The sequence below is a fragment of the Neoarius graeffei genome, chromosome 9 (assembly GCF_027579695.1).
Source record: "Neoarius graeffei isolate fNeoGra1 chromosome 9, fNeoGra1.pri, whole genome shotgun sequence".
Lineage (NCBI taxonomy): Eukaryota > Metazoa > Chordata > Actinopteri > Siluriformes > Ariidae > Neoarius > Neoarius graeffei.
The window spans coordinates 69,942,075-69,960,904 of NC_083577.1; the positions used below are offsets into that span (position 1 = coordinate 69,942,075).

The 18,830-nt window shown below is 43.6% G+C and overlaps 1 protein-coding gene across 3 annotated transcripts in view; it reads right to left on the bottom strand.

Moving 5' to 3' along the window:
• nrp2b (neuropilin 2b) overlaps positions 1 to 18,830 on the bottom strand; it is a 178,494-nt gene that overhangs the window by 47,191 nt on the left and 112,473 nt on the right. For all 3 annotated transcript variants that reach the window (XM_060930179.1, XM_060930178.1, XM_060930180.1), the window contains exons 8-10: positions 14,899 to 15,043; positions 13,296 to 13,645; positions 12,677 to 12,821 (exon numbers count right to left, since the gene is read on the bottom strand). In XM_060930179.1, coding sequence (XP_060786162.1) covers positions 12,677 to 12,821; positions 13,296 to 13,645; positions 14,899 to 15,043 — 640 coding nt within the window. The remainder of the gene's footprint in view (positions 1 to 12,676; positions 12,822 to 13,295; positions 13,646 to 14,898; positions 15,044 to 18,830) is intronic.

Sequence of the window (18,830 nt, forward strand, 5' to 3'; positions counted from 1 at the left end):
CAAGCCAATTAAAACGTTCATATCTAATTAATTTCCACACAAAATATGACGGCCGTTTCAGAATGTTGGCTTAATATTAGCATTCATTATTCTTCAGGGAGGTGATCGTCTTTGATGCATCTAATGGACTGCACCCTACACACACACGTTGCAAGTTTTCCTCAACAAAAATTGGACCTCTTGGGGACCAGCCAAATGTCCCCACAAGGTCAAAACTATCAGATACGGTATTTCTCTCCTTGTGGGGACATTTCACTGGTCCCCACCAAGATATTAAAAACATGCCCCCAACACACACACAAACATTCAGAGAGGGAGAGAGCTGGCAGGCATGCTTGTTTGGTCTGTGATAAGGACTTTGCCCAGGAGCCAAGAAAACACAACAGCACATCATCACCAGGTGATAAATATCATATCCAGGAACATTTGAAACCCAGAATATTGATATTCATATTACACACACAGAGAGAAAACAACAACAACGATACTTTCCCTCCAAGATACATAGATACATGGTACAAATAACAGCACAATATCCCAAACACATTCTGCCACCTGAGGCCAGCAGCCAAAACACAACACCACGGACAGATAAAACTCAAAACCTGAAAGGGTTTCAAAAATATGATACAACTAATGGAGAATGTATGAGGAATACATAAGGGGGTGAAAAATGCATCCTTTGTGAAGAAGCTCATGTTTTTATGCAGCTTCAATTCATACAGCTATGAATAGACAGCGTATAAAGCAAGACTGTTGAGCCAGTGTGTGTGTGTGTGTGTGTGTGTGTGTGTGTAAGCCTGGGCCAGAGGCTAGTGCCCAGACCTAAACAGAAACATGTGTAAGACGACTTCAAAGAGCCAAAGTAAGCTGAAGGACGAGGCCTGATGTCTCCCACACCTACTCCTCTCATCCAGAGATATGGGCAGGGAGTTGAGCGTTTTTATCTTCACCATGACGTTCTCATAGTTTTACTGCTGAACTTATCTGTTTTCTTATTAATAGTAAAAAACGTAGAACATACCACCAGCCACCATAATACATGCATCAAAATGGTTCTCTCTCATTTTTTTAAGGTTATAGCATGGTTGTGCAGCATGTCGAGCTGCTGCATCACAGCTCCAGCGTCCTCGCTTCACTCCTTAGCTCAGGTTACTATCTACGTGGAGTTTTGCATGTAGGTTTCTTCATAATGCTCCGGTTTCTTCCCACCTCCCAAAAACATTCCATGAGCTACTCTGAACTGCTCCTAAATTGTCCACAGCATTGCGCCCAGCATTTCAAGGATAGGCTCTGGATCCACCCAGACCAGCCCAAGCAATTACTGAAGATAAATGTGCAAAAAACATGGTTTATTTTTCATAAGAAGAAAAAGATCCTTGGCAGAGAAGAGCAAAATGACTGCACTGTGATTAAATCTCAGGGAATTTTCCACCATCGGATAAGCCCCGTGGATAAATAAAAATGTTTTTCAGATTATAACACCAGTCTATTACATTCATTCCTGTGACTTTCCCAGGACTAGTAGGTAGAAAACTAAACTCAACTATACTCCCTCTTTCCTTGACTGACAGCTTGACCTGGCCACCCACACACGTGGGAATGATCAGAGCTCTCCCTGAGTTATATCTGATAGTGATACACTCCCATTCTTTCCTTGTCTCCTTCTTTGCTGTGATACTTTTTATTTCTTCCCAGCAGGTTGATGCTGTTTAAGCATGATGACCAGGAAAGATGGGCGGCACGGTGGTGTAGTGGTTAGCGCTGTCGCCTCACAGCAAGAAGGTCCTGGGTTCGAGCCCCGTGGCCGACGAGGGCCTTTCTGTGCGGAGTTTGCATGTTCTCCCCGTGTCCGCGTGGGTTTCCTCCGGGTGCTCCGGTTTCCCCCACAGTCCAAAGACATGCAGGTTAGGTTAACTGGTGACTCTAAATTGACCGTAGGTGTGAATGTGAGTGTGAATGGTTGTCTGTGTCTATGTGTCAGCCCTGTGATGACCTGGCGACTTGTCCAGGGTGTACCCCGCCTTTCGCCCGTAGTCAGCTGGGATAGGCTCCAGCTTGCCTGCGACCCTGTAGAACAGGATAAAGCGGCTACAGATAATGAGATGAGATGAGACCAGGAAAGACATTAAACGTACACATGTGTGGTCTTTTGAATTTCTCAAAACAAGGACATGAAGGAGAGCTTTTGTTTGTCTCACAGTGTCTATCAGCAGCTCCTGTAGAGGTCACAGTTTTCTCTGTCTCAGTTCACCTCCCAGGACAGGCGACTGTAGCAGGCCATGGTGTGGAGGCTGCTGATTAATAATGGAGAGACCGGTCTGATTGAAATAGTCCAAAGCCCTTCTATGTGTCTTTCACACTCAGCAGTGCTTCTGAGGGGCTTTACTTATTCATCAATTCATTATATCTGTTCCTCCGTCAATCATATGCCCTGCTCCGCGTCTCCCCATGTTTCCCCCTGGAGGGAGCAGAGGACCTTAAAACAGGTGAGTGCTCACAGGATTCACTGTTTCTCTCACTCTGTATGTGGATGGGTGAGTTTTTTTGTGTGAATCTGGATGCTGAGAGCAGCTGAGTATACACTGTAAATCAGTGTGTGTTTATGGGTCATTCTCGAATTCAGGGTACATTTCGCGTCTCCGGGATAAACCTTTTGTTATTTTCCACAAAAGAAATCTTTACTGAATCAGTTTTGAACAACAATGCAAATTATGACAAACTTTCATCAACAGCAGTGCTTGATGCACATTTTAGACCCAATTTATCCATAAAACGTTAACAAAACGACTCCCCCACATTATCGTCTGTCTTCAGTTCCTGATTCATGCATTCAACTCCAATAAACATGAAGTGATTCAGTCTAAGAATCTGTTTTTTGGGGGGCTTATTCTATTAACTGTTATAAAAATCAATTGCGCAGAAAGTCTATTTTCTGTATTAGGTGAAATTTCAGTAATAAAATAAAACATTTTTTATCCATCCCAGTGTTCTTGTCAACTCTGTTAACCCTGTTATAAAACCGCATAAAATCCGCAAAGACTTTTAATAATACGCATGACACCTGCACCGAGAGACGTCACTTGCCCTGACGGGAAACTTCAGAAAGGCAGTGAGGGAGCGAGTGTTCTGTTTCTTCTCTCATTAATTTGAACAAAACGTTGAGGATTTTACACCTACAGTAGATTAATTGTTCGTCAAATCTGTTACTGTGACATTGGAGCGAATCTCACACTCATTTTCTAAAAACAGTAATATGATTAAAATCCATAAAATTCTGTTTTTATACATGCCTTGTATACATGGGGTAGCTGGTTTGAGGTTCGCATGTGGAGTCAGGACACAAAATGGCGGGAAATGTCAACTCTGTTGTCGTCGAGTCTGTTAATGGATCGCCCGGTTTGACGATAACAGAGCTGACGACGACTAAGAGAGTCAATGCCTGAAATGTACCCGCAATTATAGAATGGGCCACATACCATACGTCGTTTATAAGCAGAACCATAAGAACAAATTTCACAGATGGAACACCATTTTGAATTTTGAGAAATCATGCTTTTACAGGGGCGGCACGGTGGTGTAGTGGTTAGCGGTGTCGCCTCACAGCAAGAAGGTCCGGGTTCGAGCCCCGTGGCCGGCGAGGGCCTTTCTGTGCGGAGTTTGCATGTTCTCCCCGTGTCCGTCTGGGTTTCCTCCGGGTGCTCCGGTTTCCCCCACAGTCCAAAGACATGCAGGTTAGGTTAACCGGTGACTCTAAATTGACCGTAGGTGTGAATGTGAGTGTGAATGGTTGTCTGTGTCTATGTGTCAGCCCTGTGATGACCTGGCGACTTGTCCAGGGTGTACCCCGCCTTTCACCCGTAGTCGGCTGGGATAGGCTCCAGCTTGCCTGCGACCCTGTAGAAGGATAAAGCGGCTAGAGATAATGAGATGAGATGCTTTTACAGGGGCGGCACGGTGGTGTAGTGGTTAGCGGTGTCGCCTCACAGCAAGAAGGTCCGGGTTCGAGCCCCGTGGCCGGCGAGGGCCTTTCTGTGCGGAGTTTGCATGTTCTCCCCGTGTCCGTCTGGGTTTCCTCCGGGTGCTCCGGTTTCCCCCACAGTCCAAAGACATGCAAGTTAGGTTAACTGGTGGCTCTAAATTGACCGTAGGTGTGAATGTGAATGGTTGTCTGTGTCTATGTGTCAGCCCTGTGATGACCTGGCGACTTGTCCAGGGTGTACCCCGCCTTTCGCCCGTAGTCAGCTGGGATAGGCTCCAGCCCGCCTGCGACCCTGTAGAACAGGATAAAGCGGCTAGAGATAATGAGATGAGATGCTTTTACAGGCAAAACAATTGCTGATTACAGTATATAAGGTCTGATGAGGCTCTATTAACAAAATAAGCAAAGTATATACTTGATTTTCAAATACTGTGTATTTATTTATTTTTCAAATGTATTGAAAAGCATAAAAGCTATGCATCATTTTCCAGAAGACACTTATTGGAGTCACTCTCTCCTGTGGCTTAAAAATGCTGTCGCTACAATGGCTATTTTGGTTATACTGTGCACTATTTAGGGTCTAAAAGTCCATGATGTTATGCTCACAGTAGTGAGTGAGACTGGGCATGTACTAACGCCATTTCCAGAAAAGTTGGGATGAGGGAGAAGCCATTCGAGACTGGACATGTACTTTCCAGAGAAACAGGACATTTCAGATAAAATTCCTTCATCAGCCGTGTAAGCAAAGTGCTACAGCATTTAAACACTAAAGCTAAAGAAATATTGAAAGGAAATTAATAGCCCTGCTCTGTACAGTATGTTTCTATCAGGTCAGGTTATGGCTATAATAGTAGCAGCAGATGTGTGTGAGGTAAATCATGCTGTTCAGTGGAGTGAAACTGAGTCAGTCCTCTGAATATTTCTCTCTCTCTCTCCGATTCTCCACCCTGAACAAGACCGACCATGTGCCGTCCACTCAGCACTGTCCTCTGTCCCCTTCATGTCTTTGCACTTCTGACTGCTTAAGCAAGCAGAACATCTTAAAATACTACAGCTCAGTCATGTTCGAGTGCTCTGGAGTGTTGCGTTCTATGTGCTGAAAGACATACTAATAATAACATACGCTTTCGATGGCCTCTGGTGTTGAACTACAGCTTTAAGAAGAAGTGAAGCAGACTTGTAGCTGAAAATAACACGGGAAAATATGCAAGAGACTAATTATTTATATCAATGTCACACACTGGGTGTACGTGTGAATGAGTGGGAGAGGAACGTGTAGGATGTGTGTGCGTGAGCGAAACAAACAGTAAGTAAGAAAGTGCACACAAGTGGTTGCATATGCATAATAGAGAATGAGGGGGGAAAAGCAGCTTGTGTGTGTGTGTGTGTGTGTGTGTGTATAGAGTGGCGAGTTTAGGGCTGGGTTTATAGGAGCAGGGAGGAGACTCAACCCCCTGTGTCTCACACATCTGGTGCACAGACAGCCCTGCACGGCTTTATTACTCCCTGAATCAGTCACTCTGTTGCCTCAAACTGACAGACTACTACACTGTACCCCCACCCACCCACACACACACCCACACACACATTATAGTATACACTCAGTTTATCACCCGGTCATCTATCAATAATATCCCTCAATCCCATGATGCCGTAGAGCATATCTACAAACATCTGGTAAATAATATTTAAACAAGGTGACAATTTCTAACTCCGTATGATCTACTTTTGAAATGTGTGAAGATTAAAAGTAGGAGCGTTTTCTTCCAAACAACAAAGGTGGTATGAACAACCTTGAAAGCTCCGAGTTTTAAATTAGCAGCCCTTTCAAAAATAAATGTGCAAAAACATCTCATCTCATCTCATTATCTGTAGCCGCTTTATCCTGTTCTACAGGGTCGCAGGCAAGTTGGAGCCTATCCCAGCTGACTATGGGCGAAAGGCGGGGTACACCCTGGACAAGTCGCCAGGTCATCACAGGGCTGACACATAGACACAGACAACCATTCACACTCACATTCACACCTACGGTCAATTTAGAGTCACCAGTTAACCTAACCTGCATGTCTTTGGACTGTGGGGGAAACCGGAGCACCCGGAGGAAACCCACACGGACACGGGGAGAACATGCAAACTCCGCACAGAAAGGCCCTCGCCGGCCACGGGGCTCGAACCCGGACCTTCTTGCTGTGAGGCAACAGCACTAACCACTACACCACCATGTCGCCTGTGCAAAAACATCTCATCTCATCTCATTATCTCTAGCCGCTTTATCCTGTTCTACAGGGTCGCAGGCAAGCTGGAGCCTATCCCAGCTGACTACGGGCGAAAGGCGGGGTACACCCTGGACAAGTCGCCAGGTCATCACAGGGCTGACACATAGACACAGACAACCATTCACACTCACATTCACACCTACGGTCAATTTAGAGTCACCAGTTAACCTAACCTGCATGTCTTTGGACTGTGGGGGAAACCGGAGCACCCGGAGGAAACCCACGCGGACACGGGGAGAACATGCAAACTCCACACAGAAAGGCCCTCGCCGGCCACGGGGCTCGAACCCGGACCTTCTTGCTGTGAGGCAACAGCACTAACCACTACACCACCATGTCGCCTGTGCAAAAACATTCACAAAAAAAAAAATTTAAATCAGACAGCTTTAATGAGTCGATCCAAATTTCTAACAAATCGAAGCTTTAAAACTCATCACTCTAAACTATTTGCTGCTATTAACATTCAGCTAGTTTGTATGGTCAGTCATTATCATGCTAGCTGGACTTTTTTTGAGCACAGATAGGAATGAGGTTGTTGTTAGCCTTATAACAACACCACTTTCATTCCTAATCTGTGCTAAAAAATTCTAGCTAATTTTTTTTTTTTTTAGTACAGACTCATTAAAGCTTTCTGATGCTAAAAATCAACATCCGGCTTTCCAAATATATGACTACAGAGAAACATATTGAACAGAAAGTAGGGAAATGCCGAAAATAAAAGTCAAAAGTATTAAGTGAAAGGAAAAACTGAAATTATAAAAAACCACATGCTGAACCTTTCCACAGTCGGAAGTCTCCGTACCACCAAACTTGAACATTTCTGACAGAATCAGGATGTCTAGACAGCACTGTGCTCATGGATTGCAATAAATAGAATATAAAGCTCATGTTTACTACTCTGTCAGTTAGACTGAACAGCGCTCGGGTTGAAACCCTGAATAAACTCACAACTCCTAGACCACATTATTACTCAAACTTAGCAGAAGTTGCACAGACATCACTCTTGATACAGTGACAGTGTGCTGTGTGGAGATTCATCGATCATCGCAAGTAAAGTTTTACTCTTCTGAAGCAGCTGCAGATATAGAACATCACACACACTATCCCAGAAATCATCCATCCATCCATCCATCCATCCATCCATCCATCTATCTATCCATCCACACACAGAGTTGTAGTCAGAAGTTTACATACAGTGACAGGAACGTCATCTTGGATATGAACGTCATGGCAATATTGGGCTTTCAATGATTTCTCTGAACTGTTCTTTTTCTGTGGCAGAATGTACAGCATACATCTTTAATAAAAAAAAAAAAAAAACACTAGAATTTGGTGCACAACTTTTAATTTTCTTTGGGTTTTCTGAAATCAATACAGGGTCAAAAATATACATACAGCACACTTAATATTTGAGTAAAATGTCTCTTCGCAAGATTCACCTTAACCAAACCTTTTTGTTGACCATGAACAAGCTTCTGGCAGAATTCTGGTTGGATATTTCACGACTCTTCATGGCAGAGTTCAATTTTTTTCTTTTTTTTCCTTGGCAGGACTCGACTTATAAGCACAGTTCATATATTTTCAATAGGGTTGAAGTCAGGACTTGTTTTACGTAAGCTTAACGTTAGCCTGCTTTATCCTCCACAACCAGCTCTGATGCGTGTTTGGGTTCATCGTCCTGTTCTAAGTCCCAAGTCGTGTTCAAGTTTCTCATGGTTTATGCTAAAGAACTCTGAGGTAGTCCCCCTTCATTATTCCATCCACTTTGTGCAATGAACCAGTTCCACTGGCAGAAAAACAGCCCCAGAGCGTGATGCTGCGACCACCACCAGCAGCTGGTACAGTGTCCCTCTGTACATGGTGGTCACTGTGGCCAAACAACTCAATCTTTGTCTCATCTGACCATACAGCTATCCTCTAGAAGGCTTTTTTCTTTGTCCATGTGGTCAGCTTCAAACTTTAGTTAAGCTTGAAGGTGTCAATTTTGGATCAGGGAGTTATTTCTTGGATAGCAGCCTCTTAGACCATGGTGATCTGAACTGTAGACAGTGATCCATCAGCTTCAAGTTCATGGCAGGGCTGTGCCATGGTGGTTCCCAGGTTGTTGCTGACCATCCAAACCAATTTCCTTTCAATGGAGGGTGACAGTTTGGGTTTTCTTGAAGCAAAGTGGCTTGGCAAAGTGACGACACCTCACTATAGAGATCTTGCAGTCATGTGACCGGAAAGTACACAGCCGCCATCTTGTCGGTCAACAGCACAGCTGAATACTGCTGCACTCGTGTACAGAATGGATCAATTTCAACCGACCGACTACACGGCTCATTTTTCTAATGAACAGATAACTAGATATATGTCTAAAATAAACGATCTACAGATTAGTGACCCTTATGGCTTTCCGGACGGAGTTTTCACGACCGTGTCAGTGGATATGGAACTGCCAGAGGTGGAATACCCGGACGTGTATAATTACCTCATTAACTTTCCCTCGCTGTTCAGTGGTGAAGCACTGCGTGCTTATAAATCTCTGGACAGTTATCTTTACAGAAATTCAGGATTTGTCAGCGACTCAGATGTGGCATCTTGTAAACAAGAAAATGATCCTCACTGGATGGGTAAGTCACTTAAGCATTGAGTATAGCACTGACCAGCCGATTATAGAATAGAATAAGGTAATTCCAGCTGTAATTCCAAATCGTCCGTCTTGTTTACCTGGTGTTGGAGAGGTAGAGGCTTAGCAGTGGAGATTTGAGTGGCTGTTTTCTGAGCTTAGTCAACAGGCCGGCTCTGCAGCCTCGCTTTTGCTTCCGCTCCTGGTGCCGCCTCCTTCGCTTTGCTTCCAATAACAATCCACGGAGACCCTGCTGGTCTCGCTATCTCGTCCGGAATGTTTTTTTTTTTTTTCTCTTGTCCGGAATGTTGTGCATGCGATGGAAATCGCTACAAACCGTCATTTTCTGCTGGAAACCAATGTCCAGTAAGTCCATACGGTTGTAGTGGATATTGAAGTCCGGTACAGACGAACAACACGCAAAAATACACACAAAAAACATAAAAAACGTGCACAGGTAGGGAGAGCTTGTAGCCGCAGCCGTTGTAGTAGAATTGTAGGTTTTTCCAAAAGAAAAGGTAGAAGTAGAACCAGAAGTAGAAGTAGAAGGCGGAAATATGGCGTTTGACCGACAAGATGGCGTCTGTCACAATCTGGATCGGCTGTGACGTCACATGCAAGTGCCCCATTGAATTGTTTGAACTGATCTTGGAATTTGCATTTGTTTAGAAATGTTCTCCAAGAGACATTCCACAGTTCTGTATATCTGCGATCCTCTTTCTCAGATCTGCACTGAGCTCCTTGGACTTTCCCATTTTACTGTGTGTTGGTCAATCCAACGAGTGCTGTAAACAAACCCTTTTTATGAAGGCATAGAGACGCTACCAGCTGTAGTCAATCATGATCACTAACAGGAAGTTAAGAGACCTCGGCCTTGGCAAGATAAGACACATTTTGGAAGTTTCAGCACCTCTGAATTAATAATCTAAGTGAGTGTATGTAAATGTTTGACTCTGTGTGTATAGTTTTGACTCTGTGTTGATTTCAGAAAACCCAAAGAAAATTAAAACTTGTGTACCAAATTCTAGTGACTTTTTAATTAAAGATGTATGCTGTACAATCATTCTGCCACAGAAAAGGACAGTTCAAAGAAATTACTGAAAGCCCAAATATTGCCATGACATTCATATACAAGATTCAGGTCACCAGGTCACTGTATGTAAACTTCTGACCACAACTGTGTGTGTGTGTATATATATATATATATATATATATATATATATATATATATATACACAGAGGACATAAGAAAACTGTACTATGAATACAGGCAGCCTGGATAAAAATGTTCAACTTCATCCACTCCCTGCACAGAGACAGTCTTTAACTCCATGCTGGCAGTCCTCTCTGCCCTCTAGCTCTGCCTCTTTTTCTTTGTCACTGTGATAAAACTTTTCTAAAGCTGGGCACTGCCCCAAGGCTCCACCTCAGGCACTCAAGCCCCTGTGCTCCTCGTAGTGATGTGGACACAGAGTCAGAGCGACAGGCTGTCAACAGCAGCCCCCGGGCTTTTCTTTATGGAGCTGCAGCAGGCCCCAAGGGGAGTGGGCACCTGTCCATGACGCTGTTCATCATGCTGTGTCAGGTGTAGCATCCAGCATGGCAGAGGAGATAGAGGGAAAGAGGTGAAGGACAGTCAAACAGCCAAGTGGCCTTTTCAACTACATGTGATACACTGAATGCCCAGCAAATGTCGTCTGGCATGGTGTATGTCTTTAAAGTGTACCGGTACTGGTCATGCTTACAACGTTAATCGTGCTTTATGCATTACTTGTAGACAAAGGACGCGCACATTCAGTCAAAAAAAAAAAAAAAACAACATCGTAAAAGCACTTTTGTGGACAATTTTATTCCATGAATTACCCTCGGAGGCAGAAACACGGGTAGCAACCATTGTTGGCCGGAAGTGGCGTACAGTCATTGATTCCGGGTTAGGTGCGAGTAAACAAGCAGTGTTCTATGAGTCGAGATTCCCATTTCCCCGTCAAGTAACTTCAGAACATGTTGAATAAATATATATCTAATACTTGTAATAGATCTTTATTTTATGGCACATATCTATTATTTCATGGCATTATGTGCAAATAGATTTGGTTATCCTTTGGGGTCGAGAGCTGCGCCGGCGAAGCTCGACAGGTTTAGAATGAGTAGGTCATGTATTGAGATAAATATCTTTGCGAGTTTTTTATCATACAAGCATGATAAACATACTGACAGAAACTTTATACTTTACACTTTCCTATGTGCCAACTGCCAAATAATATTATAGTTTTAAATGACCTAAATTAGATGAAACATGAAACTTGTCACCGGCGCGCGCACTTCCGCATTCATAAAACTATTCACATGCCCAGTGTCCGAAATCGCTCCCTACTCACTATATAGGGCACTGTATAGTGAGGACGCCATTTTGTAGTGCTGTTGGAAACGATAGTGAGAATTATTACACCCTATATAGTGCACTCAAAGTATCCCACAATGCATCACGAAAAGTAGTGTACAACCGATCACTAACCAAAGCAATATATCCCATCATGCATTGCGGTTGCGCTGAAAGAAATCAAATTAAAAGTCTCAAATTTGATTTAATAAACGGCAGCAGTAAAGAAGAAAGTATTCAGCCTTGATTTTAAAAAACTGAAAGATGCAGGTACTTTGTATTGATTCATGTGGGAAATGCGCTCAGTATAATATGGATTTATCACAAAAACACATGCATGTATTTATTATTTTGAAAACCCACCAGCCGACTGATCCGGCACGGTTTAATTGTGCGACAGTAATGACGTAAATACCAGCGCGACGGAGTACACTACAAAAAACTGAAAACTGAATTTGAGGAGAAAATTACTTAATAATAGTGAAATTATCTTGCTGCATGGACAGATATTTTTACTTGATAAGACATCTTAGAATAAGTGGGTTGCAACTTAGAACTAGGTTTAATAATCTCAGAATTGGTGTCTTGTATTCTTCTAATAGGAAATGCTAGATCGTTTCAACTATTTTCAAGATAGCGTTTTCTCATTTTACCAATGAGCTCACTATATAGTCTTCTATATAGTAAGTCCCTATATAGGAAGTAGGGAGTAGTGAACGAGTGAGCGATTTTGGACACAAGGATGGTAACAGCATGATAGTCACTTTCACTCTTTTGGTTTCGATTGGTTTCTCTTTCGCGGTGGGAACGCCCACCGTAAACAGGATAAAATCTGTCTGACATCCCATTAGGGAATATAGGGATATATTGGGGCTATTTGGAGGTAAAACTTGTTGCGAGATGGCACACGGATTTTATGCGCTTTGGATGATTTATTTTATCATTCAGGACAGTGACTTGGTTCAATCTTGAGAACTGCGACACTGATGATGAACGGTGCCTTTTTTTTAAACTTTAACTCAATCCAGCCAAAGATCAGCTCAAGTAAGTGTAAATATTTCTTCTATTTCTCATGAGCAGATCGGTTGATAATGTGTTATCTTAGACTGGTGTTTGCAACACAGGGTCAGTAACCAGTCCACTGCAGCCCAGACAATTGGACAAACCAACGACTGTGTGCCACTACTGGTGCCAGAACAGCCCATGAAGGAGGAAACATGTCGCTGACCATGCCTGACTGTCGGAGCAGTGACTTAAAACTCGCGTGTACTTGACAAGAGCTTATGACGAGCGTTACATGACGGAACCACTGGTATCATACGTGATCTTTTGAAATAGCTAGTAATTAAAATTCACTACAAGTACACTTTAAGCATTTCTGATGTGTACGCTGTGATTGACAGGTGATGTCATGTGCACTTTCTAACCTGGTAGATCACATCCCAGGATCTCCAGTCTCATCCCGATGCCAGGGGGGGACCATCTTTCCGGATATACCCTGATAAACTGTGCGACGATTTCATCAAAGCGACGGATCTCCGGGGTGTCAAAGTGTGTATTTCCTTCAAAAATCTGAAAAGCAGAAACAACATCTGAGATTTAAAAGATAGAGACATACAAACAAACAAGCCAACAGAGACAAAAATAAAAAGGAAACAGAAAAACCATCAGGATATTCAGATTTAGGAGTCTCATGTGGCCTGAGGAGGAAGTTCAGCAAGAGAAGTTTTAATTAACACAACTGTAAATGATTTTGCTGGAATGTTATCAACGCTGGCAGCATAACTGAGGATAATTGAATTCTGTTCTTCGAATGGATCAAGTAAAAGAGATGATGAGCTGCTGAGAGGAGCAAAAATGAATGAAATGGCAGTTACTTGATTCAGAAATGGAGAATACAGGAGACTATTAGCTGAACGCTGTGGGAAATTTCCCATTCCGTTAATAAACCGAGTCAGTGATGACTGCATTCTTAAATGAAGACATGCTTTTAGTCGGATTAACATAAACACTTGGTGATCAGTGAGTAATCAGACCCTCATTCACCTTGTGGTGGAAGGTCTTAGGGTCAAGGAAGTAGCTCCAGTCTTTCCCATTCATGCTGTGCGCCAGCCGGTACTTTCTCACGAAGGCTCGGTTCTCGGCGCTGGTGCTGCCGTCAACGCCACGCGCCCCCTGTGTGATGATCCCCCGCACTGTTTTCGGGACTCCTAGATCAACCTGCAGCCACTCCTCCCCGGCCACAGGCTGTGTGGGATTGGGGTACCATCCAGAACGGCTCGCCACTAACCGAGCCGCGCCCATGGAGCCATGGATGTCCCGCATGGACGAAGCAGAGATCTGCGAGTCGGGGAGTAGTCCTGACAGCATGCCCTGCATCTCGGAACACGGTACATCTGGACAGGACAGAAAAGAGATGAGTGAGAGCGAGAAAGATGAGGACTGACAGTTTAAGACTTGGGAAGACCATTTTTTCTGCTGTCAAAGGAGAAAATGTAAATAATAAATAAACAGAAGTTGTGAATGTATAAAGAAACGTGCATGTCTTAAACATGAGTGGGAGCTTGTGTGTGTGTGTGTGTGTGTGTGTGTGTGTGGGTGGGTGGGTGCTTTTTGTTTTCAGTGGCCTACGTTCTCAGGTGTTAGGAGGCTCATCCCAAAAGACACATGACTCCACTTAAGGGCAGCTACAATACTAACACATTGCACTCTTTTCACTCCTACTCTTTAGCTATTACTCTCTCCGAGCACCAATTTTTTGCCACAGGGCCAGGAAAAAAAGATGATTCCAGAAATAAATGATTGATTGTAGCCTGTGGCTTAAAAACAGAACCAAAGTAAAATGCGAATGAGACAAACACAGAATACCCATCCTACACTATCTCTGTTGTATTCCACCCACACTTGGGGGAAAAAAAAAACAAAACAATAAAACTTTGGAAATAATGCCAAGGCACTGAGTTACTGTTTTCATGGGCTTGGCATTCTTCAGCTTAATCCAAGGTGGGTATCACTTCTCCATAAGTTAGGGAGTGAGGGCACTTACTCGACCCACTAAAAGCAAGCCATTCTAGGCTACATGCCCGCAGGCGGCGGCCCCTGTAGGACCAGACCAGGGCTAATATGGTAATGAGTTCCATGTTTATGTGTCATTTGTGTCAGTGTTGAAAAAGGCCCTGTCCCTAAAAGCGTATTTGTCCTGCTTACTGTCGATAAAAATAGGAGCAAATCGCTGCTTAACGCTATAATGATTTAGTGTGATGGAAATTTGTGATAGCATCAGCTAAAAAAAAAAAAAAAAGGCAGCTCAGCTCACGTCTGTGTCAGGGGAAACAAACAGAATTAGGGTGCTCTAATCTCCACATCTCCATAAATAGCCAAACTCAATTATACGGCCTGAATAGAGCAGATAAATACAGTGCTGAGTTCAGGTGACAGGGACAATGGTGACGTCTGGAACGATATCCATCATCTATTGTACACCGGAGGCGGCTGTTTGGTTTAGAGATGATATTGGAAAGAGGAGAAAGGGACATGTTCATTACTGACAAAAGTCGTTCTATAAACTCAGAAATAAGTTACAGAGGTGAAATCATTGCAATGCCAACAGGCACAACGCACTGTGTTTATGCAGAGACGATATACAAACCTGTGATCTGACAGCCGTAGAGCTCGAAGCGCAAAGCAATGCCGTTCTTCCAAGTCTGGGGTCTGATTCGGACGAATCGAGCCAGAACGGGCTGAGGGATCCGGTTCAGGACCACTTCAGAAGGGTCTGTGTTGGCATGGAAAGTCTACAGGAAAGAAGCAGAGAGGAGCAGTTTTAGCAACGAAGGATAAATAAAATGCCCCGGTTGCAATCCAGTGTCAGTAAGATAAATAAACAGGCACACAATCATACACACTGTAAATAAACATGTAATCAGTGGGTCTTTACTGTGGCCAGGAAAGATCTTCTTGGAAATTGCTGGACAAACAGACACCCACTTCCACACCCCTACACACGCAGCTACGCCTTAACCATAAAAAAAGTGTTTATTCTGCACGTCTGGATGAACGAGCGAATTTTGACATAGACACCATGCTGTGTATTCGAGTGTCACAAAGCCACACATAAACACAGCCCACACACTCCAATATTTCACTCTTTCTAAATGTGTTCTTTATTGTTCTTCCTTCCTGTTGTGCATAGTTTAATTCCGTTTATAATAATAAACAATTATACTATAAAATTATAGCTATTATAGTCAGAATATTTTTTCTACAGGTTCCGACCAAAGGCTGGCCCTTACTGATCAAATTCATGTGTTTAAAACCAGAAGGTCCAGGGGTGGTGAGAGGAGACAAGATGACAAGTTCAGATAGCATATCTTCATTTCCCTCTCTGACTCCCTCACTCACACATTCGTTCCTGTGTGTATGTGCCAGTCTCTGGCTGGTCTCAGGAGAAAGGAGAGAGAAAGATGAGAAGGACCAGACCAGTGTAAGTTCTGCTTCATCGCACACACAGAAAGACCAGACCCTGAGGACACGACCCACCTCAGGATCCAGTGACTCCAGGGCCAGATGGCCTGGGACCGGCCCGAGTCAGACCTCAGTGTGTTTGTGTAGGAAGCAAAGGAAGCAGAGTGAAACGGCAAGCCAACTGAAGGCGGAGGTGGAGTGAGGCGCTTTTCCTCGTCGACATTTGGCACAAACTCCCAATACATCATCAACTGAAAGAAAAGGAACTGAACCAAAGGCTTGTGGTCATTAATCATAGGGTAGATGGTTTGTTAAAAAGCATTAAAGGCGGCAAGAGTGAGGAAATGAGAGAGATGGGGGCAAGGAAGTCAGATATGGTTCGAGAATGCAGGAGATGAAAGAGTGAAAGCAAAAGAAAAGGAAAGAAACTGGAGCACATGCACTCCACACTACACAATGCTGCACAGTAGCCGCTTCAGATTTGATGTTTGTATACAGCAGACTACATCAATCTCTCTTTTACCCCAATTCTCTCATGCGCACACACACACTCGTATGCACGGTGAGTAAAAATTCTCCCAGACTGCGACAGGGAGAAGCTGTCAGAAGCAGGAAACTCACACAAGCGCAGCAAAAATTACGCTTCTTTAATAATTTCATCTACGTGTGACCTTTAACCCCCTGTCTATATGTGTCCATATGTGAAGCATTTGACCACAGCATGGTCTGTACATGTGTGTATACGGACCAAGGGCAAATAGTATGTAATATATCACCTCAAAGGTGAGAGAGAATACCATTACTCACATTCCAGTCACACACACACACACACACACACACACACACACACACGGTTTGGTGTAAAAAAAAAACACACACCTTATTGCACACTGCTCACTCAGAAAGTTAAACATCTGTGGCCTCATAGGCACTGAGTTTCCGAGATGTATGCTGAGAAACATAAGGTAAAGGGCACCTTCAGGCTTGAGTACAGGCAAACACAACCAGCTGGCGATAAAATATCATACAGTCACTGCTCATACAGTGTAGGAACCAGGACCTGCATACAGTTTACACATAATCAGCCCTGCTGTAAAACGGGACCGACGGAATCCTCAAGTCCAGGTAAATCCAGACAGCTCAGCAGAGTATTAACAACCGACAAATAACGAATAATCTCATCTCATCTCATTATCTCTAGCCGCTTTATCCTTCTACAGGGTCGCAGGCAAGCTGGAGCCTATCCCAGCTGACTACGGGCGAAAGGCGGGGTACACCCTGGACAAGTCGCCAGGTCATCACAGGGCTGACACATAGACACAGACAACCATTCACACTCACATTCACACCTATGGTCAATTTAGAGTCACCAGTTAACCTAACCTGCATGTCTTTGGACTGTGGGGGAAACCGGAGCACCCGGAGGAAACCCATGCGGACACGGGGAGAACATGCAAACTCCGCACAGAAAGGCCCTTGCCGGCCATGGGGCTCGAACCCAGGACCTTCTTGCTGTGAGGCGACAGCGCTAACCACTACACCACCATGCCGCCATAACGAATAATAATAATAAAAAAAATTTAAATACTGAAAAGCTGAAACGTGTATAACAGAACTGGAAAGTCCAATTATTAGCAGGGCCCAAGGGGAAAAGTGGTCAAAATGAAACTGAAGAGCTATGATTTCCCTCAGGTTCTATAAATGGTAAGGCTGTCAAATTTAAAAAATGCATTCAAGTTTTAATTACATTAAAGATTTAGTATTGGAATGAAATCATATATTAACGAGACGATAGTTTTATACCGGCACAGACAAAGCGAACATTACCAATACTGCTATACTGTGTTCATATTGCATAACCCACTGAAGGGTTGCTTGGTTTTGCATTTTTTTTTCCACATTACTTTTTTCTTTTTGCTTTATTTAGTTTGCGTTTCCATTTGGGCGCCACAGTGGTGTAGTGGTTAGCACTGTTGCCTCACATCAAGAAGGTTCTGGGTTTGAGCCCAGTGGCCGGCGGGGGCCTTTCTGTATGGAGTTTGCATGTTCTCTCCGTGTCTGCGCAGGTTTCCTCCGCAGACCAAAGACATGCAGTTACAGTAGGTTAACTGGCTACTCTAAATTGTCCATAGGTGTGAATGGCTGTTTCCGAAGCCTGGAAATGGGAGGGTTGCGGCAGGAAGGGCATCTGACGTAAAACTATGCTCCAATTAATATGACATGTAGATCAATAGGGTCTACAACCTATGGCAACAACCCCATACACATAAGTAGGACAGGCTGGAAGAAGTGAGTGAGTTTGCTGTTCTATTTCTTAGGTGAACCAGGATTCAACACACAGTTAGAACAAATCTCAAAGGGCTTCATAATCACTATATAGGCTCATTACATAGGGTATAACACGAAAGAAAGTGCAAAGTGCTGAACAGAATGGCATTTGAATTTCAGTCACAGAAATGACTCTGAGAACTACTTGTTGGAAAATTATTTTGGGGCCTAAATATTTAGAAAACACATTTCCATCGACTTACAACACGTGCTGGCTCAACGGCAAACGCTAACCATACACGAGAAGACTTTGAAAGACTCTGAAAAGACTTTTAAAAGATTAAAGTCTGACACTCTCTCACATCTAAAGACAATGTGCCATTAGTCACAGAGTTATGCCAATTTTACACCAAATGAACTTTCAAGCGATTATCTATGATTTTGCAAAAGACTGGGGATCTTGCAGGGGAACTGTTTGTATGAGCCAAGGCTAAAGGTAATATTAAACACGGATGATTTTATTGGAACATCAAGACGAGAAAAAGACTGACTTAAGACAGCTATCCTGACCATCTTACACCAAACTATCGAGATGAGAGAAGTGTGCCACAACTCCAGCAAAACTCACATGATTTTATTCCAACAGTGGAAATCTGTCTGTGACACTGAAATTGCTTGAAAAGTCATTTGGTGTAAGGTCAGCATAAGGCTCTGTTTTACTGAACAGAAGGTTGGGGGTTCAAGTCCAAGCACTGCCAAGCTGCCACTGTTGGGCCCTTGAGCAAGGCCCTTAACTCTCTCTGCTCCAGGGACACTGTATCATGGCTGACCCTGTGCTCTGACCCCAGG